Here is a 21,773-nt window from a genome sequence, read left to right as displayed (position 1 = left end):
ACAAACAACACTTAAAATCATTTTTATTATAATCCAAGATATTTTGTTAAAAATCTTTTCCAAAAGTCCGTCATTTGACCGCAACATAAATCCTTATACATTCCTACACCCCACCGATATATTTTTCGCATAAGACACCGTTGTTGGCTCCTTGGCATGGTACGTCATCCCACTTGTATCCCATGTACCTCGCAACCACGCCACAGAAAACATTATTCTGGCCATCTGGCTGGTTTTGGGCCCAATCTGTATTAGTGGCAGTAGCTGGCACACCGTCATTCCAAATCCATGATGTGCCGAACTTTTTTAGACCAATCCAAAATCCGTGAGTGTCCGAGCAACGTCGTAGGATATTGTCTACTATAAAACTAAAGAAAAAAAGTGTTATAAGTAAGCAATTGGACAAAAAAAGAATTCATGATAGCTTCATATAACTTGATCAAACTACCCTGTAGCAGCTACATGGTATTTACACTGCTATAAATAATGTGTGCCCATTAAAGGCGAGGCCGTGTATGACAAGACACGCTTAGAAATTTGAAATTTAAGCAAGCGCTAGCACATTATACAACACCTAGTCAGCGTGCTGGTACGTGCATGTACTTCTAGTCATTGATGCAGTTATATGGGGAGTGAAAGTGAGATAAAAAAAGCTGCGATAAAAAAGGTTTAAAAATGGATTAGGTGAAAATTGTTATTCTGGCTGCACCACTACTAATAATGCATCATATATTTACGTTCTAGCTGTAGCATTTCTCATTCCAAATGTTGCAAGACTAGCTCCCCTGCCTTGGCAAAGAGTCACGGCGTCTGTATTCTTTACTGATGTACCACTAGAGGATACATAGTACTGGTAGCCATATAAACCGTTCATCCATCCAGGTGAACTGAGGACTAAAGAGACATTGATGGTATAAAATCGTTATGTATAAATTCAAAGATAGTCCGCATGTTTTTATGTTGTTGTATAGTTTGTAGTCTTGTTAAAGGAGACATAGTAGTATAAAAAAAAACGTTTTTTTTAGATGTTAGGCGAATGGTAATAATGGAACTGTTCTTGAAATGTAATGAATTTGAAATATTTTTACATGTAGGTAAACTAGGAAACAGTAAGACATTTTACTTTTTTATAATAAGATAATACTTTTGTTACAACACTTACGTGCAATTGTGTTTCTCAACTCGGCAATAGTTTCTGTAAAAATAGGAAGAAAATTTAACAATGCTTTTCGCAAACATTACATAAAATAGGAAATTATAAGATTATCACTCTATAGTGACTAACCGATTACGAGCTGCATATATATTCTTGTCGCGTGTTATTTTACTAATAAATTGCAATACGATTTTTAAATATCTGAACTAGAAATACAGTACCTAGTACTATGGGGTAAGATGGGACACCTTTAGCAGATAATATCCAAATATCTTTATCGTGTTTTAAACAATTTAACAACAGTCTGTGGGAGTCGTGAGAATACGGTTTTATAATTCCTTGAACGTTCTTTGTTTACTACCGAATGAAACGAGAAAATAAAACGAAAATGTGCCCCATCTTCTTCTACAATACTATACTAAAAGCTATCCTAACTTACGTCCTTCCAGAGTATTTGAAACACCTGGATCAGGAGATGAAACCGGCGGAAGGGTAGGGTTAGTAGCAACCGGCTGTGGAAATGTTGCCATAAGATTTATTACAAACAGTGTATGTACTTTATTTATAGTAATTCACCTTTTTAACTAAAATACGGATCGTTTTAAACGTGTTTCGTCGCTTTATTCCAAAAAATACTGGCGCTTATTTACTAATGGCAAAGTTAGATAAAAATTTATTATTCTGTTACATATTTTCTATAGAATTACACTTTCAGACTTCTATAATTACCGTGAAAAGCCATGCATGGCAACTTTGTTTCGGTTACAAAAATTTGATAATTAATTTCCTACAACTTACATCAGCCGACGAGGAGGCAGAGGGCCAGTTTTGCCATTCGAATGTCGTCGAACCGCCTGAACCACACACAACAGGTACTTTACATGAGGCAGTCTGTGCAGACACGCTTAACGCCAAACTTGCGAAAACTAAAACTACGAAAATCTTCATTTTTGTAGCTGTAGTTAGAAATTGCATTTTAGTCGTAACCCAGGAACTATAATAGACCACTGTATGACTAATAAGCCTATACATCCGAGGTCTCAGATAGGTCTTACTGAAGAGCTTACCCTCGTGGAAAATAATAGACTGGGACCAATAAGCCTACATCCCAGGTCTCAGGTGTGCCTCACTTAAGACCTCACCCTTATAGTATAAAAACCCGCGTTATCTATATACCACACACTGTGTCGAACAATAATCCAGAATGTAGAAAAGATTCCGAAACGCAAGTTATAAAGACCAAATGCACTTGAAACAACGTGAACTTAATGTCAGACCATTCTCCGAACAGAGCCGTAAGGCAGGTTTAAAATAAATCTGGATTAATCCGGTTCTGACACGAAACCTGTCTGCGGATTTTTGATATTTTGAAGTTAACGGAATAATTTAATTTTGGCACGAGCAGAGAAATACGTGCACCAATAACGTAAAACCAACAGAATAACTAACCGGTTTGTTCAGTTACACAGCAATTTTCTAGCGACACAAAACTAAAAAAGATTAGTGACACATTTTTTAAACTTTAATTGACATTGTGCAATAAAAAATAAGTTCAAATGCATATATAAACGCCAATGTATACATTATAGCAACGACAACCGCTAAACCGTAGCCTATTTATATAAAGATGGTTATGAGTTCCTAAATGCTAAGATCCATATTGTAATGTAGTCTAATACTTACAGTCTAAATTCTCAAGTAACACGTGACATTTAATAATAATTACAGCTTGAAAAAGTTTTATCAAATTTTTGAAAATATATAATTGCTATGACATTTCTTGCTGACATTTAATCTTGAAATGTCGTACATAAAACAGCTTAGTACGTCCTAAACCCAAAATTAGTCCTAAGGCAAGCGTCTTTGTGCGTCATAACGCCATTACTTAATTTAAAACGTTGTTCTGTTTTTACCAAAGTAGCAGTACAAGATATTCACATCATAAATATGCATAAGGTTTACGAATCTGACACCCACAGTGCGGTCGGCATGGTTAAATTAATAATTCATATTTCCGAAAACCAAACCAGCTTTAAAGCGCTAAATTTTTATCAAGATACAATTGCAAAAAATTAAAACATTAGGGGAAGATGGGACAACTTTCCATTTTATTTTTTTCGTGCCACTCGGTAGGAACGACTTTCAAAGGCCGTTGTTAATTGTTTAAATCACAACCCGGAAAATATGTGCTAAAGGTGTCCTGTCTTACCCCACCCTACTATATAAATTTGACTTTTAGGAGTAGATATATATAGACAATTTCTAAAACCATACAACGACGTTTCACTAACAGTAAGTCATTTTAAAGAGTACCAATATTAAAGAGAAACACTATATTTAGTACATAAGCGCAACTAAAAAGTGATAACACAAATTAAACACAGTGCGGTAATAAAGTGTACCAATAAACCAATATTTCCAAAGCGTATTTTGACACGGTTATCAACTATATGAAAGCAAGTTAAAACATCTAAATAAAGCTCGTACGGCCCGAATTTTTTTTTGCATCAACAAAATGCAAAACAAGATATATATCTAAAAAGCCATTTTTCTAAACTTTTAAGTGTGAGAATCTGAAAACGAAAAGCAACCCTGTATTAAACAATAGGATGGGGTATTGTCCGGAGAAAAATTGTATTGTGTGCCATGGCCTATTTATTGCATTTACCACATTAAACAGAAAGTTATCTTGCATGCAATGACCATCAAAGACCTGAAGAACATAAGAGAAAAGAATTTTGAAGATTTTCCATGAATACAATCATAAAAAGTATTTAGCAAAAAAGTCCCCTTTTTTCAGAATATTTACCCATTAGAGATGAAAACCATTTTTTCAGGAAATCTGCCAAGAAATTATAGAAAAATTATTTCTTCTCTTTCTCAAGTTTGCAACGGATGTCAAATGTAGCAGTTACATCAACTCGCACTGTAACACTCTGTTCCTTCATGCGCCGTTGGACATTTATAGGACCTGAAATTACATCTTCTACCGTAGGTAAAGGGCCTTCTACACCGCCAGGGGGGTCACTTTGTTCAGGAGAGCCACACCCCCGCCATTCCCGGACCACATTTTCAGTTATAAATACAGGCCTTCCTAGGGTTTGGCCCATAAGCCGACATACTTCAACAGCTTTTTGCCTCGCGTTTGCCAGAGCTGTAAGACAGGTCTGTTTTCTGTGTAAAGGGGGGTTAAATTTATAAACGCATAGGTACGAGGTGTATGAAACAAAGCACCTGTTCTTAATTTATTTTTTGCTATGGTTTTTGATGAGATTAATTAAAAATTATATTAAATTGTATATATTATGTTACTACTATATAAATATAACTTGCCTGGTGGCTTCAAGCCTCTGCGTGTCGTGTTTAAGTACAGGTGACAACACTTTAACACTTCTGTCTAACTTTTCAACAAACAAATTGCTTAGTCGAAGACATTTTTGAAGATCACTGAAAAGAAAAAAAAATTTAAAAGGCAACATTCTATTGATTCAGACTTTAACAATATGTAGTTGTATTGAAGCTGTAGAATGACTAAACAAAAGTAAGACGAACTTGTGAAATGTTGCATCTACTTGCGCCTCCATGTGAAAAAATCCACGACCACCGATGCGCGACAAGTTTTCTGTTACTTCTATGTCGTGGTTCTGAGAAAATGGAAAAAATCTAGTAGGGTGTTAGGAGAAAAGGGTATTGGGAAAAAAAAGAGATATTATCTAACAATAAATATAAGGTAACGACTAACTAATATATATATAATGTATGTCTGACTGTCTGCAGTGTAAGAAGTCACCCATGTTACTGGTTTGAAACAGTATTCGTTCCATTAGGTCACTTAACTTAAGTGTCTTACACCTATCCCTATCAGTTCTATTTGACATTGAACCCAAATTGAGATAAAAATCTAATTTACATAAACCTATGTTAAATACCTGCACCCCATGGCTTATTAAGGTCTGTGTGATATATTCCGATCTTCTGGCAACACTTGCTTTCGCTTCTTCAGCTTTTTCCTTCTTATTTTCTATCACCACAGTTAAAATACACAGATCTGGTGGAATGGTGAACTCAGCAGTGCCGGAAACCTGGGATATAAAAAAATAAACTCATTTATTTATGTATTTAGCATATTGGAGCATTGAAAGTCGTTGGTACATGATAGTACTATTTCATACACCTCATGTTCACTTGTGTGTTGCCACATAGATACTTAATAATTTAACTTTGTTGTTTTTTTTGACAAACCTATAGTGACCACTGACCACATTGTTGAAACAATAAGAGTTAAGTGTCTCGCTTAATATTAAGCATATGCTGGTGTTACCAGATATTAATGTTGTAATGCATTAATTTTGAAGGATATTTCTGTAACTTCTTTTATGTAGTATATTTCTGAATCATTGGGCTACTTTACATCAAAAAATGCTCTTCTTAAAATATTAATTATAAAATTGCGGCACAACTTACATGTTTTGTGAAAATAATTAATTATAACATGAATTACCTCCACTCTTCTGTGCTGATTTTCGTTTTTATTTTCATTTTCCGGCGAAAAAATCCGCGGAGATAAATTGGCAAAAACATGCGTCGGCTCAAATACGTGTTTACTATTACCCTTCATTTCTCTGTTTAAAATACGCTTTTGTAAATGCTAAAGCTAACTTACACGATGCTTTGACGTAAACAGGTAATGGTTTAACAGCAACAATGCATGTGCGAACTAGAAAGTTCGTATAGACCAAAAGTAATCACCGCATTTGCCAACTATAACAGAAATAGCCCATAAGCCCAATTTGCTATATAAACAAAGTTTCCCTATTACGTTAAACTTGTGGTAGCTTTTCATATACCTGCCAATAGCCTTATGGACTTAATGCACTTGTTTAGCCCTGAACTGCCTCGAAGTACACGTCTTAAAAAATCAAAATAAACCGTGAGAATTTTATTTATCGCATTTCTATGAATTTTGTTTTGATTCAATCGGTGTTAAAATAACATAGAAAACTTTAATTGTAATAATTTAATTGTCCCGAAACTTTTCTGCTTCTGACTGTACATCTAAATCGGGTTGATGAAGCAGAATACCAAACGTTAGCCATGATTGCAATGTACCGTGAACTTTCAATGTAGCGGGCATTAATTATTAATGACCCAGTCTCTTTAAAAATGCAGAGTTATGCATAATTAATACTGATAATTTGAGTAGTATATCGGGATTCTAAATTTGAAAAGTTACAATAAAACAGTCTTCTCGGAGCCTACGTTAACCGAAACTGTATTTCTCCTGTCGCAATATAAGCTACCAGCTTCTAATAATCTATATATTTCCTGTTCAAACATTTTACATCCGCCTGCACGCCTGTCTGCAGCACAGTCAGTGTATAAACACATTGGCCTGCAAGGACAAGGGAGAGACCGAGAGACGATAAGAAAAACGAATGTTTACCATAGGTTTACTGCAGCGTCACTAATGTTGATCTGCTTCAGTGTAATCTAGCATAGCGAGAAAGTAAAATTTGATGGCAGTTTGCTATCAACAGTACTGTAGAAATTAGGTGCCTTGTTAAGGAGAAAATGGAGAATCAGCAGACTGTACAAACAAAACAAAAAAACTGCCCAAGACTCAGTAGACTTACAGGCCTACTATATGCTACCGTTGCTGCCATATTCGCAGCAGTGGCTTCGTTATTGACGAAGTATACCACGACTGCAGAAGCATCTCAGTTCGTATTGTTTCGTTGTATTGTCCAATACCTGTTTCTTCTGCCTGTTATAACCTACCGACGAACTAGTGTAATTGGAGACAAGAGTTCTCTCTTAAAGTTCATTCTTATGCGAGGCGCATGTGGTAGTTTTGCTCTTACACTGTTGTTTGTCGCTATACAAAGATTGCCTCTCGGAGATGCCGTAGCAATAAGCTACACATATTCTGTACTGGTTGGATTCTTCGCCTGTTTATGTCTAAAAGGTACGTCATTTTAAATAGTTTAGATGTAACGTAGACATGTCTGCCTGGGTGTTGGGACAATGGGCCCACTGTGGCATAAACCACGCTGCGGAACCCCACATCTAAAGGAAAAAACGTATACAGCCCTGCTATCTAAACGTGCCATATAATGGCGTTTCTATAATGTTCAGGCTAAGATGACAACCAATGTTGTCTACTTTATATTTTCCATTTTAAAAAGGGCGTTGTTATTAAATTAATTTAACCTTTTAAAATTAACCTTTAGAATGAGTGAAGAATTGTAAATTGATTTATCCCCGTGTGGCGGGACCACGATAGTCATTATAACACAGGTGCTGGATTTCACACATTTGTTAGTTACCACGTGCGTGTCACTGCGGCACGACACTGGGCTTGTACTACCACAAGCAAGAGGTGACTGTACGCTTACTATTTGTTTAACTAAATTTTTACTTTTCAGAGACATGCAGTGTTTTCCAGATCATTTTCACATTGCTAACTGCAGTGGGAGTTCTTTTCATTGCGCAACCGCCCGCAATATTTGGAAACACTGATGCGGCGTTACAAGACAACATGAAATACCCTGAACGAGTAATTGGAATTATAGCTGCAATTTGCTCAGCGATTTTGAACTCTGTAACTTATGTCATCGTTCGTAAAATGGGCAGCGAGGTTCATTTTACCATATCTATGTTCTACTACGCGTGGGAAGGCGCCGTTATATCGTTAATCTATCTAGCCGCAGCCGGAAATTTGGAGATACCGACGCTATCGGATTTCCCATACATCACCGGTGTTGCAGTCTTTGGATTAATTGCCCAAATTTTCATGACTATTGCACTGCAGGTAATTTAAAACGATTGCTTTGAAAGAAAATGTTTTAATACTATAGTAGTTTAGGGTAAAATAGGACAAGTTTTCATTCTATTTTGTCGTTCCAATTTGGTTGTAAACTACCAATATTCGAACAGTTATATATAGTAGGATAGGGGAAGATGGGACACCTTTGGCACCTAATATCCAAACATCCTGGTGGTGTTTTTATCAATTAAAAACGGTCTATGGGAGTCGTAAGGATACGGTTTTATAATTCTTTGAATGTTTTTTGTTTGCTATCAAACAGGACGGGAAAATAGAATGAAAAAGTGTTCCATCTTACCCCACCATACTATAACTATAAGCAATCGACTCTGAAAGAGCGTTGTTAAATGTTTTGTGTGCTATATGTGTCCCATTTTACCCCACAGTACTATATATTTTTACCCCCCATAATTCTAATCGAGGCCTATACTTTGCAGAAAGAAAAAGCTGGACCTGTTACTTTAGTCCAAACAACGCAAATTATCTTCGCCTTCCTTTTTCAATGGGCTTTTCTAGGAAACACTCCGTCTCTATACAGTGGTATTGGAGGTTTTATGATTTTCTGCAGCTCGTTTGGAGTAACGTTATATAAATTCTGGACTGCGGCACCGAAAAGTGGAGATACAGCAAGCGATTTGTTGACAGTTATTGAACAAGAAAGGACAACTTAAGTTTAAAAACTGGCAAATTGATACACGCATATAATTCACCAAAAATGTGGTCATTTATAGCAATGCTATGTTACACCACGTGTGCCTGCTGTTGTAGCTGTTGTATAGAAAGATACCTATATATTGTAAGGCAGGGGAAGATGGGACACTTTTTCATCCCATTTTCTCGTCCCACTTGGTAGTAAACAAAGAACATTTAAAGAATTATAAAACCGTAACCCCACGACCCCCATAGACCGTTGTTAATTGTTCAAAACACGATCAGGATACTTGGATATTATGTGCTGGGGGTGTCCCGTCTTTCCCAACCCTACTATACTATACTTTGCCAGTGAGCATAAGGTGTATGAATGCACCATATGTGTCATGTATGCTATAAGAAGACACCTGTTTTTTAACTTGACCATAAGCATGAAGTGTAAGAATATACCATGATGTTTGAATACAAGAACACCGGTGTTATAACTTTACACTTTGCATAATGTGTATAAAAACGCTATGCAAGCCTCTTATATATATATATATATATATCCCTTCACATTTTGTTATTGACGTAAGTCGGAAAACGTAAACGATGCGCAATAGAAAAGTGTTCTAACTTTGAGTTGTTAAATTTATGTACTTGATATTTATTTTAATATTTTGTTCAAATCTTAATTTCAAAAACAGAGATTTTCATTTTCAGTTCTTGGGTAAATCGTTATTATTCACCGTTAATATATTGTTGTTGTTTTTATGCTATTAATATACCGAATGTATATAGTTACAACAAACTTCAAATGTGTGATTGTACTGTACATTCATTACTTTTCTTTAAAATGCCGATTTAAATACGATTTGGAACTATATATATAGAAGCACAATTGGCCTACAGTGTTTTCCAACAGTAGTTAAATGACATCAACTTGATCTGTGCTCTCGTACGCCACCTCTTGGTCAGTATAATTTGCAGTAAGACCGTCCATGGTGTAATTGGCATTCACGTCTACTTGGTAATCTGGTAAAATGTAAGTTTATTTCAAAAACAAGGACATTTTTGCCCACATTCTTCTGTACTCACAAATTTAGAGAACCATAAAAAAGTTAAAAGACTCATTCATTTTTTTTGACAAAAATACAAACACAAGTGACAATTTGGCCGCCTTTCAAATTTTACCACTTTAAAATCTTATTTTTACCTTCCTGGTACCCATCCTTGTGGCCAAACACCCATATCTGGCTGGTACCTTGTTTAACACATTTCAGTAAACCTGCGCTTAGATGGTGGATATTGTATGTGAGACACAGGTTCGAATCTGGATGATAAATGTGGCCGTCCTGTCAGAAAACGCAATAGTAATTTACATGTAGTAATATTTAGCTTGTCTGTATAGTCCATAGGTTACGGGTTCAAGACCCGACGCTGCTATCATCGTAGGTAAAACCCAGTGGTTCCTTATACTATATCGGTTGTTTAAAATGTTGGCAATGCATTACAAAAATAATCACCTACAAAGTTACATAACTCGTAAGCGAGGTGCATGCAACAAATCACTTGTTTTATAACTCCTGCCATTGCTCGCCACGCGAGGATAAATAAGTTACATTCACTCATATACACAAAAGAGCCAACGCATGCAATCGCCACTTACCGGTAAAAAGACCCATTTTTGGCTCTCTGTGACGTCATGCCATGGATGACGACATCGTTCTGTCCAAACTTCTTTCCCCTTAGCAGCCAAACATAATTCAGCGATCGTATTCTGACGGATTTCACTTTGTTCCGTAAGCTCAAAGTACTGAAACACACACTGGTTCGTGAAAACATAAAAATCTTGGATTTTGTTTGAATGAGAGAATGTTGCCAGTATTGGCGAAATATGAATAGTAGGTTGGGGTGATATGGTCCACGTATCATTCTCTTTTATCGTTCATTTTGTAGCAAACAAAGACTATTCACACAATTATGTAACAGTAGCCTCACGACTCTAAAAGAGCGTTGTTACAGCGTTTCTTTCTGAATTTACTCGTCTCCCGGAAAACTGACCGGTGTACTAAACTAGGATACCAAGGGCCATTGGTTCAATTCCAGACACGGTAGAAATACGTATAACTTACTTGGCCTTTCCCAATGCCTTTACATTTACCAACGTCGAGAATCGAACCCGGGTTCCCATGGACATTGTTTGAATCAAGACAAAACTCTTCATTCGTTGAACACCTGATCTATATGTTTAACATTTGAATAAATGAATGTATGTAAATTATTTATCCTCGCGTAGCGAAGAATGACATTTGTTATAACATGAGTATTTTGTTTCACACACCTAGTTCCCGCTAACGCGATTTTTATCCGTGGCGTGTTTTAACAACTGTCGTTCTGATGCTAATTAAATGTTCTTTAAATTTAAATGTCCAAAACATTTTCTTACCTCTCCGGTTAAAATAAGATCTTTATTCTGAACAACATAAAGATCCGGAAACACTTCATGCATATACCATTCAAAGTTGCCACACTGTAAGTCTTCATGTAACTGCTTTCGTTCGTCCACGTTAGGTAGTTCTAATCCTCGTGCCTGTTAAATATGCATTCACTTTTTATTCAATGCACGACAGGTATGTAAAAACTAATAGCAGGAGTTATATAAAAGGAAATATAATGGCAACACACACTGCGTGTCGTAACACATATGTTTGCCAAGCAGGGTAAATAAGTGACTCCGACAAATTTAACGTTACCGCAGTAAACTAAGTTATTAAATGAATGAATAGAACTATTGTACCTCCTTTTGTTTCAGCTCAACACCAGCAGTCGTTATGATTTGTTCTGATTCATACACATTGTGCTAGCTTACGAGTCACAGAAAAATAGTTGCCAATCGTAACTCTTGAATAAATCAATGATTCAAATAAATAAATGAACGATGAATGAATGCTGAATGATAATGAATGAATGAATGAATGAATGAATGAATGTTAAATGAAAAATTAATGAATATGGAAAGTTGAATGAATGGCGAATGAATAAATACGTTGAAAGATTGAATAAACGATAAGTGATTAATGGTTGATTGAATGAATGAATGAACCCCCTTACCTTCGGTGTTCGTCTGTAAAACATCCACTTATAATCGTCCATCCACAACTCGGCTATTCTCATCTTATTATAAACGATGTTGTTCAATTCCTCGTCTTGTGAATAAGGTTTCCTGATTCTTCCAATATGTCCAATTCGGGAGCAAGGCGTGATCTCAACTGAACCCCCGCACAGCCAAACCTAGAAAGGTTTTTGGATTTTAAAAAGTTAAATATGTAACACAACAAAACTTTTTTTAAAACATGTATCACAACAAAACAGTTTTTATAATTTAAAAAATCGTTCGAATACAGTAGCCTTAAGATGAATAAATTATTTAATGCAGCGAAAAGAAGAGGAATATATATACCAACAAAACGATCCTTAAAAGACGCTATATAAAACACCTATACACATATACCATTACATTTTTCTAATGCACCACATATACCCGAAACGAAATTTCCAGATTTTCTGAACCAATTCCGTCCATATCCGGGTCATATGCTCCGAGTCGGTAAAAATATTCTCTATCCATTGTGAAAGCTGCACCAGCCATTACAGGAGTTCTGTAGACAGATATTAAAGCTTAGATCACAAGTTGTTGTGATTCACAACCAATATAAATTGAAGCCAAGAGCTGTGTCACAGTGGTTAAAGTCTGTCTGTAGCCCAAAGGGTATATAGGTTCGAGACTTGACGCTGCTATAGCGTATAACGACCGCTATTCTCTGCCACGCGGGGATAATTATCACTCACGTAAAAGCGTCGTCTCTTTCGTGAGTCTGAATCGACATTCCTTTATTTCCAGGTTGCGTCTCCCAATGAAACTCCAATCCCCAGCCAAACGCACCAAGTGGGACGTTCCTTGGGACCAAAGATGGCGGATAAAGTAAAACTTTGCATTGAAAATCGTTGGGACTGGAAACATGTTAAATTCTACGTTTCTACTCGCTAGACAAGGATTCGAACCGTGACCCTATGTTTTATTGCAATAAATGAATAAAACCAAAGCTTCGCAAAATGCACGATAATGGAAACTGTAAGAATGAAGAAAGACACGAGCAGCAATATAATAGTGTGGGGTAAGATAGGACATGTTTTATTCTCTTTCTCGTCCCATTTGGTAGTAAACAAAGAACTACAGAACTATATAACCGTAGTCCATGACTTTAAAAGAGCGTTGGTAATTGTTCAAAGCAAGATTAGGAAATATGGGATTTGGATGCGAATGGTGTCCCGTCTTACCCCACAGCTCATATAAGCGAAGCAATGAAGTACCTCGGCTCGATAGCACCACAGTGCGGCGAGAATTATATTGCACTTCTACTTAAAAAAGAAAACTATTTTTAACTTGAAGAGAAAGAACACAAACTGCATTGGAGTTCTTTGTACCGTTATTTAAACTGCTACTTTAAAAGATCTTGTATATCAGTATATATAAAATGTTTTAGCTAGCAAAGAACAATCATTTTAGTTTACATATCCCCCAAAATTATCCATAAAATTAGATATGTGGAAACCCATAAGCAGGGGAGATGTATGGAATAGAACATCCATGTTATAACGGCTGTCGTTACCCCGCCACGCGAGGATATTTAAGTTACATTATACTATAGTTTAAGATCTAATTTATACTAAATACAGATTATCCATAATGGCGTATATGTAGAAACCAGAAGAGATAGAAAGTATAAGAGATAGGTGAGACATTACGGCCGTGATTTGGCATTTTGCGCTAAGCCTACTATACAATGATTCTACTGTATATTGCTCTACTATCCTCTAAGCAGGTCCCGCTCGGGCCTGTGACGTCATCCATTGCACCTATATATCGTTTTTGATCAAGTTTTATGTAGTGACTTCACAAACCACATCTGGGCTGGTATGTCTTCACATTCTTCGAGCAAAACTGAGTTTCCGACCGCAGCCATGCATTTCATGCTTGCTAAGTGACGAAAGTGACCGTCCTGTAACACAAATTAAAATAACATTTTAGCAAGCTACTCTTGTAAGTAACTGTTGTATAGTAAGAAGGTGGGGTAAGATAGGTCACGTTTTAACTCTATAAACAGTAAATTAGTAGGGTGGGGTAAGATGGGGCGTTTTCATTCTCTTTTCTTATCCCATTTGGTAGTAAACAAAGATAATTTACACAATTGTAGCGCCGCGACCGCAAAAAAGGCGTTGTTAGTTGGTAAAACACGATCATAAAATACGGGTTTACTACTAACAGTATCTATCTTACCCCACAGTACTATATACATGCATTTTAACTAGTGCGCATGTAAAATCTTTGCTTACTTGTGTTAACAGCCATTTCTGCTCCGGGGGTACAGCTTTTTTCGGGAAAACGCAATCATAGGTTACTATAGAGTTCCCACTTGGTTGCAAGCAAAGTTCTTTTGAATAACTATGGCGAATCTCGCCGTTTCGAGTTAAGTCAAAATCCTGGAAAATTCGATGTAAACTTTTGTTAAAATTGTTTTAATAACATTGTTGGGAATTGGTAAGCGGGCACGAGGTGTATGAAACAGAACACCCCTGTTATAACTATTGTCCTTGCTCCGCCGTGCGGGGATAAATAAGTCCCATTTATTCATTCGTTCATTTATTCACTTATTCATTCATTTATATTGTCCGATGACTGTTTTTTTAAGGAATTTAGCTTTTTTGTCCTGATTAAACCCTTAAACAAAACCCCATAGGTAATTGAAGAAGTATTAGCCGTACCTGATTTACTCCCATACCATGGCAAACATACATCGTCATTTTAACACCGACTTTCCCATCAGGATTGGCAGAGTCCAAGCAGTATTTGCTGTCACGGTCTTTATTGTGCCACTGTTGGTATATATGGTGTATTATGTATGTATATGGTAGGATGGGATGGGACACCTTTACCACATATTATCTAAATATCCCGATCGTGTTTTGAACATTTAACAACGATTTATGGAAGTCGTGAGGATACGGTATTATATTTCTTTGAATGTTCTTTGCTTACCACTAAATGAAACGAGGAAATAGAATAAAAAGATGTCTTTCTTTCTCCACTCTACTATATATGATGTTATATTGTTCAATACCTCGCCTCCCTTTAGTATATCTTCCTTCGGTGTAGCATAAAGCGCTGGGTATATGTTTGTTATGTACCATTGGAAGTTACGGCATTTAAGATCATGTCTCAGTTTTATCCTCGCAGTAAGATCGCCAGCTTCGACCTATAAATGTTTAAAAGTCAAATAATAATAATAAATTGGTAGTGGTGTAAAGTGGATAACGTTAGCACATAATATTTTTAATCATATTTTTTTTAACAACTAACAACGCTCTTTTAGAGTGGCGAGGATACGGGTATATAGTTCTGCAAATATTCTTTGTTTAAAATAATGGGACGATAAAGAGACGAAAAACAGTGACCATCTTTCCCTAACCTATTTACCACAACCGACCATTTACAAAATCATATACTCGTATCCTCGACGGTATATCCTATCTTAACTAACAATACTTTATAAAAACTCAATTAGAAAACCTATAGGATACTATATACTACAACTAGATCCTATCTTACTCGCAACCCTGCTATGCAAAGAACAATAACCGATATAGTAGGGTGGGGTAAGATGGGACACATATAGCACATAATATTTTAATACCCTGATCGTGTTTTAAACAAATAACAACGGTCTATGGGAGTCGCGAGGATACGGTTTCATAATTCTTCGAAATTTTTTTGTTTACTACTAAATGCGACAAGAAAATAGAATGAAAAGGTGTCCCATCTTCTCTCACCCTACTATATAACTTACCGCTCTGGCCCTTGGTACTCGTTTATAATATTGTTCCTTGTATTCGTCCAACCAGACCTCTGCTACACGCTTGTTATTATGTGTTATGACGTCACTTCCCCCCGGGTGAGAATAAGGGGCTCTTTTTCTGAACACGTGACCCACGTGGGAACATGGGTGAATCTCAAGCGATCCCCCGCACATCCAGATCTAATGACGTTATATATACGGCATTTTTACATCAGAATTTAAGGAAAAAATACCAAAAATCGAAAGGATACTAAAATTTGTTTCGCTTAAAATAAAAACTTTGATAAAGAAATTAAAAAGTCAGAATAGGCATTTACATTCAACAATACTCACACGCAGTGACATTTCGATGTTTTCCCCTCCCCAGACTAACATATCGTTGTCGTAACTCCCGAGGTGGTAAAAGTATTTTCGGCTCATGGCGAAAAGACCGCCAGCCATCGTAGCCGAAGTTAGAGCTTCGTCGTTTTTGATCGGCTGCCCGGGATTTATTTTTCTAGGGGCCCAATTAAATCCAAGGCTCCAGGACAGAATACCGGTCTGTACTGATCTAATTCATTTTTAAAGCGGTTTGAAGTGGTTCAAATGTGGAATATACCACTTTACGCAGAACGACGGAAAAATACAAGTAACAGAAAACGAGAAAAGTAATCACCCACAAAGTTACATATACGTGGTAACTCGTAAGCTGGCACGTGGTGTATAAAACAGAACACCCGCATTATAACACTATCCCGCCACGCAAGGGTAAATAACTTACATTAGTTCACTAATAAACTAAAGTGCTTGATATCAAAGCAAACTATCTAATTTTACTAAATGGATCTAAATATTATCTAATGTCTAAACCACCGACTAATAACATGTTTCCTTTCATAAGTAATTAAGTAATATAACAACGCAAGAACAAACCTGCGTTTAAACTTAATTTAAGTGAGGTCTAGAAACATAAAAACGAAATTAGATTTTGTTTGCAAAATTGGTGCTTAGTTTAAATGCATCTAATAAATTTAAAAGATCATAGTACCAATCGTTTATAAAATGGGTGTTGGGGTAATGGGCCAACTCTGCCTAAACCTAATGTGATGTCCCATCAGCGTAACTCGCTGTAACACCTCACCCGTGTGTAGAATAGCAAACAAATAGCGTAAGTTTTCAGACGTATATATAAGCATACTGGGTGTTGATGGGGTAATGGGCAATATCTGGCCTAAATTCTTGGACCCCAAGTACCTCGCTCATATAGAATACAATACTGTCAGTTTTTAAAAGTATAGGCAGCCTGGGTGTTGGGGTAATTGGCCAAATCTGGCTTAGATCCTATAGAACCATAACAAGGACTCGCCCATATAGAATAAAATGCAATACCTTGCAGTTGTCAGACTCATGGCAAAGGTGTCGGCATCTATAACTTCTATAACGGGACATACGACTCTAGTGTTGTCTTCCGCTATTCGTTCTAACATGGGTTCGAGCCAATGCGGTGCGCATTCACCTGGAACGGATGACGTCATCAAAAAATTACAATCAAACATATATAATAACTGTGTTTGCATACTTGTATGAATGAATGTAACTTGCATTATCCTGGCGTGGCCGGAAAACGACAGTCGTTAACCCGTGAGCGGGAAAGAGGTGTATGAAACAAATCATCCGTGTTATAACGATTGTCCTTGCCCGCCACGAGATAGTAAATCACAAGTTACATTTATTCATTTATGTATATGCATTTATAAATGATTGTGCATATATACGTATATACGATTAAATACTCACAGTGGGAATCTAGAAACGTTAACACGGATCCCTGCGCCTCCTGCGCGCCTGCCAAGCGAGCGCGGATCAATCCAGCTCGTGAGGGAAGACGAATTATCTTTACAATTTGTAGTTTTGCCACGTAGTCAGTTAACTCTTTACCCAAATTTGCTGAAAAATGTGGAAATGGAAAATGACCAGTGCAAAACTAAATGAAGACATTTCGGAGCAAAAGTCGTAAAACAAAAAAAGATTAAAAATATGCGGTTTACAAAAATTTAAAAAAAATTTTTTTTGAACGATTTAGTTATAATAAAACGTTGAACAGGAGCAAAGCTAAAACTTGGCTTTGTTAATGACTATGCTTTCGCTAAATGAGTCATTTAATGGAATAAAAAAACAAAATATATTAAAACCGACGACTGCTTACATAGTGTACTAGCATCATCAACCAGAATAATTTCTTTGAGTAAAATTTTTGGTGAGTTTTCTAACACACTGTGAACTGTCCGCAAGAGGGCGCACCATGCTTCGTTATGGAATATTATAATAACTGACGTGTCGGGTAAAGGTTTACGCCATTTTCGAACTTTACATCTGCAGATTTATAAAACATAAGTAACTTGGTAAAAATTTAGTATAGGGTAAACAATTAACAACGGTGTATTGAAGTCGTAAAGATAGGGATTTATAATTCTTTGTTTACTACCAATTGGGACGAGAAAATAGAATAAAAAGGTGTCCCATTTTCCCATCCTACATAACTCAATACTGGATAAATTAAGTAACATATCTTACTCTTGGTCTCTTTTATCTCCCACACTCCTATGCAGGGATATCTTCTGGCACACGTAATGGTTAAACGCATGTTTATCCCAGCCCTCTTTAACCAGTTTCTTTACTTCTGCGCTGTTGTCCGTCACTTTGTAAGCTTTTCCGTATTCTCCTGGGGCAGAGGGGTCAACTTTTGGCCGTTCAAAAAGTGGGGCTAACTCATCTTCCGTGTAAAAATCCACCGGCTAAAAAAGAGAGGTGAATGAATGTAATTTATTTGTTTTTGCATGGCTGGCCAACGATAGTAGTTATAACACGGGTGTTTTTTATACACCTCATTCAGATCTTGCTAGTGAGCTAGCACGTATTTACCTTTGTGGGTGATTTTATGTATAGTGTAATAAGTATTACGTTTAAATTGAATGTAACTTTTTACACTTGACTCGTGTATAGAGAAAGTTGGAACAACACGGGTGTTCCGTTTCATTCACCTCGTGCCCGCTTACGAGTTACCGCATATGTTTAGATAGAAGCCCCAGGGCCTCGTGTTTTAATTCAGCGTTGATTAAAAGAGATTTTCCCGTACAAGAAAAAACATGTATTACAAGTGACTGTACCGCAATATCAACAAGCCTTATAAAAATATTTACACAACTTAAACGAACCTGTGACGCGTACATGTTATCTTTAGTGAAATTGCCGCCCGGCTGTTCAAATTCTGCTCCCCTATGCTGTGCTGGTGGAACCGCTTGATTTAGGTTCTCCGCGGGTTCGTAGTATACGTCATCCTTGACGTCATAATCGAACATGAATCGGTGTTCGTCGGATTTTCCTTTGCCTACTGTTGATGGCTTTGTGGACAACATTGCGTATAAAACGCCACATATTACTAAAGCTATTATAACCCTTGTAAGACCCGTTCGGTAAGGCCGGGGAATCAAACGAAGTATGGCCCGCATGTTTACCTACTGACCTGCAAAATTAGCATATAGTAGGGTGGGTAAGATGGGACATGATTATTCTATTTTCTTTTCTAATTTGGTGGTAATATACGAAGATGTTTACATAAATATTTAACCGTAGCCTTTCTGAATAAACGTTGTTAATAGTTCAAAAATCGATCGGTAAATATGGGATATTATGTGCTAACGGTATCCCATCTTACCCCATAGTATTACATTGTCAAAAAGCTTAAACTACAGAAATAAAACTTTAAAGTTAACCTGCTATGAAACGACGTCATTTTTTAAAAATGACTCCAAAAAGTCCTGTAAAATCTGGCCCTGATCTATAGTGATGCGCATAAAAGTCGGACGATTCTCGTAACGAAAACCATTCAGAAATTAAGCTAAACGAATTATATAACCGACGCAATCAAGCCAACGATTTTTATTCTGACAATTTTTGAACTTTGGCTTGGACCTTGTCCACTATACGGGCAACGTATTTAAATTTAATTGATTTTTTGTCATAGTAATCGATTTTGAAAATCATTTTATTGAAATAGCTGGTCTCACTACAAAGCGTCGATAAACATTATATTCAAAAACATAATCTTATTGCTATATTATTAACAGGACTTAGTTGGCTTGACTTTAAAAGACTATATATAATCACTGTGGCGTAAGATGGATACCTTTAGCACATATTATCCCATATTTCCTAATCGTGTTTTAAAATTTTAACAACGCTCTTAAGGAGTCGTTTTTATGGTACGGTTATATAGGAGTCGTTATATGATACGGTTATATAACTCTGTAAATATTCTTTGTTTACTACCAAACAGAACGGTAAAAGAGAATGCAAAGATATTACATCTTACCCTAACCTATTTCTGCCTACCTAAATCTTCCTGATGTCTAAATTAGCTCATATACTGTTAAATAAAAGTTGGTCTGTGTCTGTCGACTTGTTTATACATACCTTAACTGCATATATAGTAGGCTGGGGTAAAATGCTATTATTTTATTCTCTTTTATCGTCTCATTTGGTAGTAAATAGAGAATATTTACAGAACTATATACCCGTTTCGTCACAACTTTAAAAAGAGCGTTGTTAGTTCTTAAAACCACGATTGGGAAATATGGGACATTATGCGCTAACGGTGTGTATATATTACCCAAAGTACTGTACCATAGGTCCATAGCGCTAACTAAGTTAAATTCTGGACTCATATTGCATTATTCCAAGCCTAAAAAGATTCAATGCAATAAGTTGACCTGATTTTCATTCACCTAAAGTGACTTTTGACACCTGTATCGTTATATTTCGCATAGATCACCATGCGAATCACTGCTAAACGAATTACTTAGCGAGAGAGAAAATTCAATTTTTCTGCTGACGGTGGGCCATTAGACTAAAGTATGTTTGGATTAAATCGGATTTTCTGTATTAATACGTCACCTGGGTATAAAGTGCATACTCCGATGGGAGCTGGCTTGGCTATATAACTAATCTATCGGCTTTTCGACCTCAGTTTTACCTTTGTTCGACAGAGAGTCCGATACATATATATATATATATATATAATGCTGGTAAGATTGTAGCGCCTATATCCCATATTTTCTTACTCTTTTTAACAATTAACAACGATTTTAGAGTATCGAGGCTACGGTAATATAATTCTGTAAATATTCTTTGTTTACTACCCAATGTGACGATAGAATATAATAAAAAACATGAACCATCTTACCCCAGCCTACTTTATAGTATCTGACAGCCTACAAAACTGATAATCATTTTCTTAGTCCTGCCTGGAAAATGTTTCAACAAAGAAGCTCTATTAAAAGGCGTGGGTTAAACCTTGCAGCTATACTAACTGTTAACACTGTTGGCTTGTTGTTTTGCCTTGGCTTTATTCAGCGGCGTAGGCATTTTACGCGCGACTCAAATTGCATCAGAGTAATTATGCGCGTTGTAATAAACGAGTGTCGGCAAAACCTTTAATCAGTTGACACTTACAGGCAAACCAGGTGTCCAGTTCTAAATCAGTATGCTAAAGCGCTATTTTAGAGTGGGGTAAGATGGGATATGCTTTCATTCTCTTTATCGTCCCATTTAGTAGTAAACAAAGAATATTTACAAAATTATAACCGTATCTTCACAACTCTAAAAGAGCGTTAATTTTTAATTGTTAAAACACGATCGGGAAATATAAGATTTAAGTGCGAACGGTATATCCCATCTTGCCCTACAGTACTTTATGGCTGTTCAGTATAGTATATAGTCGGCGATATAACGCTATAGAATAATTTACCGATTACTAAGTCAATACTAAATGATCGATGCGCCGAAACACTTAAATTGTACACAATAGAACCCTTTATACAATAGACAAAATATTAAAAATATAGATTGCAATCTATATACACTGAATATACCATTGTAGGCGTTTTTATTCATTGATTTCTATACGAATACTAGAAACGTTTGTTTTAATCAAAATAAATGTATGTTAGCACTCAATAGATTGTAACTATTTCCTTTTATTGTTGCATTGTATTAATACTGTTTATTAAACGCCGACCGGCTGATTAGAATAGAAATTCGCTAGGCTGAAAAAATTCGTAAAACTATAACGCTGTTTAGAGCATGAATCGCAGAATTCTATTCTATATGGGTCAGGCCCTTGCCAAAGGACCTACGATTTAGGCCAAACTAAATCGCTATTTTTTAGTTTAAATTAGTTTAAATGGCAGATTATCTGAATATA

General features: G+C 36.4%; 4 protein-coding genes and 1 long non-coding RNA gene across 6 annotated transcripts; 2 read left to right on the top strand and 3 right to left on the bottom strand.

Annotated features, from left to right (window-relative positions):
• Positions 1 to 6: 6 nt before the first annotated feature.
• Positions 7 to 2,357, bottom strand: LOC100179409 (lectin-like). Its single transcript, XM_002127054.5, has 6 exons — positions 2,224 to 2,357; positions 1,955 to 2,112; positions 1,596 to 1,668; positions 1,163 to 1,195; positions 738 to 894; positions 7 to 368 (listed from the first exon to the last, which is right to left on the bottom strand). The coding sequence occupies exons 2-6, from the start codon at positions 2,102 to 2,104 to the stop codon at positions 104 to 106; spliced, it is 678 nt and encodes a 225-aa protein (XP_002127090.3). The 5' UTR covers positions 2,105 to 2,112; positions 2,224 to 2,357; the 3' UTR covers positions 7 to 103.
• Positions 2,358 to 2,656: 299 nt separating this feature from the next.
• LOC100177072 (interleukin-1 receptor-associated kinase 1-binding protein 1-like) lies at positions 2,657 to 5,977 on the bottom strand. The gene is made up of 5 exons (XM_002122135.5): positions 5,658 to 5,977; positions 5,086 to 5,238; positions 4,709 to 4,800; positions 4,490 to 4,603; positions 2,657 to 4,330 (listed from the first exon to the last, which is right to left on the bottom strand). The coding sequence occupies exons 1-5, from the start codon at positions 5,772 to 5,774 to the stop codon at positions 4,021 to 4,023; spliced, it is 786 nt and encodes a 261-aa protein (XP_002122171.1). The 5' UTR covers positions 5,775 to 5,977; the 3' UTR covers positions 2,657 to 4,020.
• Positions 5,677 to 18,734, top strand: LOC113474993. The gene is made up of 3 exons (XR_003396718.1): positions 5,677 to 5,780; positions 11,156 to 11,162; positions 18,588 to 18,734. It is a non-coding gene; the product is annotated as an uncharacterized LOC113474993 (long non-coding RNA).
• LOC101243113 (solute carrier family 35 member G1-like) lies at positions 6,607 to 9,520 on the top strand. The gene is made up of 3 exons (XM_009862968.3): positions 6,607 to 7,121; positions 7,582 to 7,967; positions 8,420 to 9,520. Exons 1-3 carry the CDS (start codon positions 6,728 to 6,730, stop codon positions 8,651 to 8,653), a joined length of 1,014 nt encoding a protein of 337 aa, XP_009861270.2. The 5' UTR covers positions 6,607 to 6,727; the 3' UTR covers positions 8,654 to 9,520.
• Positions 9,342 to 19,052, bottom strand: LOC100182541 (polypeptide N-acetylgalactosaminyltransferase 4). Of its 2 annotated transcripts, XM_026838287.1 has the most exons (13): positions 18,727 to 19,052; positions 18,086 to 18,306; positions 17,718 to 17,884; positions 17,309 to 17,458; positions 16,901 to 17,027; positions 12,468 to 12,575; positions 12,160 to 12,277; positions 11,730 to 11,909; positions 11,065 to 11,208; positions 10,751 to 10,858; positions 10,285 to 10,431; positions 9,832 to 9,970; positions 9,342 to 9,650 (listed from the first exon to the last, which is right to left on the bottom strand). In XM_026838287.1, the coding sequence occupies exons 1-13, from the start codon at positions 19,018 to 19,020 to the stop codon at positions 9,544 to 9,546; spliced, it is 2,010 nt and encodes a 669-aa protein (XP_026694088.1). In that variant the 5' UTR covers positions 19,021 to 19,052; the 3' UTR covers positions 9,342 to 9,543. The 2 variants fall into 2 exon arrangements, with proteins under 2 accessions (XP_026694088.1, XP_002128247.1); XM_002128211.3 differs by lacking the exons at positions 9,342 to 9,650; positions 9,832 to 9,970; positions 10,285 to 10,431; ... (3 more) ...; positions 12,160 to 12,277; positions 12,468 to 12,575 and adding exons at positions 12,678 to 13,678; positions 14,013 to 14,159; positions 14,442 to 14,552; ... (1 more) ...; positions 15,524 to 15,712; positions 15,866 to 16,082 and having other exon boundaries at positions 18,727 to 19,049.
• Between the last annotated feature and the right edge of the window lie 2,721 nt (positions 19,053 to 21,773).

The sequence above is a fragment of the Ciona intestinalis genome, unplaced genomic scaffold (genome assembly GCF_000224145.3).
Source record: "Ciona intestinalis unplaced genomic scaffold, KH HT000070.2, whole genome shotgun sequence".
Taxonomy (NCBI): Eukaryota; Metazoa; Chordata; class Ascidiacea; order Phlebobranchia; family Cionidae; genus Ciona; species Ciona intestinalis.
Note: the sequence above shows the minus strand (reverse complement) of the source record. Positions and strands in the feature narration are given on the sequence as shown.

Excerpts from the sequence above, each read along its gene's own strand:
- LOC101243113 (XM_009862968.3), top strand. The coding sequence starts at position 6,728 with ATGGAGAATCAGCAGACTGTACAAACAAAACAAAAAAACTGCCCAAGA. Across the intron at positions 7,122-7,581 it reads CGCCTGTTTATGTCTAAAAG|AGACATGCAGTGTTTTCCAG; the intron begins GTACGTCATTTT and ends TTTACTTTTCAG. Across the intron at positions 7,968-8,419 it reads TCATGACTATTGCACTGCAG|AAAGAAAAAGCTGGACCTGT; the intron begins GTAATTTAAAAC and ends TATACTTTGCAG.
- LOC100177072 (XM_002122135.5), bottom strand. The coding sequence starts at position 5,774 with ATGAAGGGTAATAGTAAACACGTATTTGAGCCGACGCATGTTTTTGCC. Across the intron at positions 4,801-5,085 it reads TAATAAGCCATGGGGTGCAG|AACCACGACATAGAAGTAAC; the intron begins GTATTTAACATA and ends CCATTTTCTCAG. Across the intron at positions 4,331-4,489 it reads CAGAGGCTTGAAGCCACCAG|AAAACAGACCTGTCTTACAG; the intron begins GCAAGTTATATT and ends CCCTTTACACAG.
- LOC100179409 (XM_002127054.5), bottom strand. The coding sequence starts at position 2,104 with ATGAAGATTTTCGTAGTTTTAGTTTTCGCAAGTTTGGCGTTAAGCGTG. Across the intron at positions 1,669-1,954 it reads CTGCCTCCTCGTCGGCTGAT|CCGGTTGCTACTAACCCTAC; the intron begins GTAAGTTGTAGG and ends ACATTTCCACAG. Across the intron at positions 1,196-1,595 it reads TTCAAATACTCTGGAAGGAC|AAACTATTGCCGAGTTGAGA; the intron begins GTAAGTTAGGAT and ends CTATTTTTACAG.
- LOC100182541 (XM_026838287.1), bottom strand. The coding sequence starts at position 19,020 with ATGCGGGCCATACTTCGTTTGATTCCCCGGCCTTACCGAACGGGTCTT. Across the intron at positions 12,576-16,900 it reads ATGAGTCTGACAACTGCAAG|GAACGTCCCACTTGGTGCGT; the intron begins GTATTGCATTTT and ends TTTGGTCCCAAG. Across the intron at positions 12,278-12,467 it reads GAAAGAGACGACGCTTTTAC|AACTCCTGTAATGGCTGGTG; the intron begins GTGAGTGATAAT and ends ATCTGTCTACAG.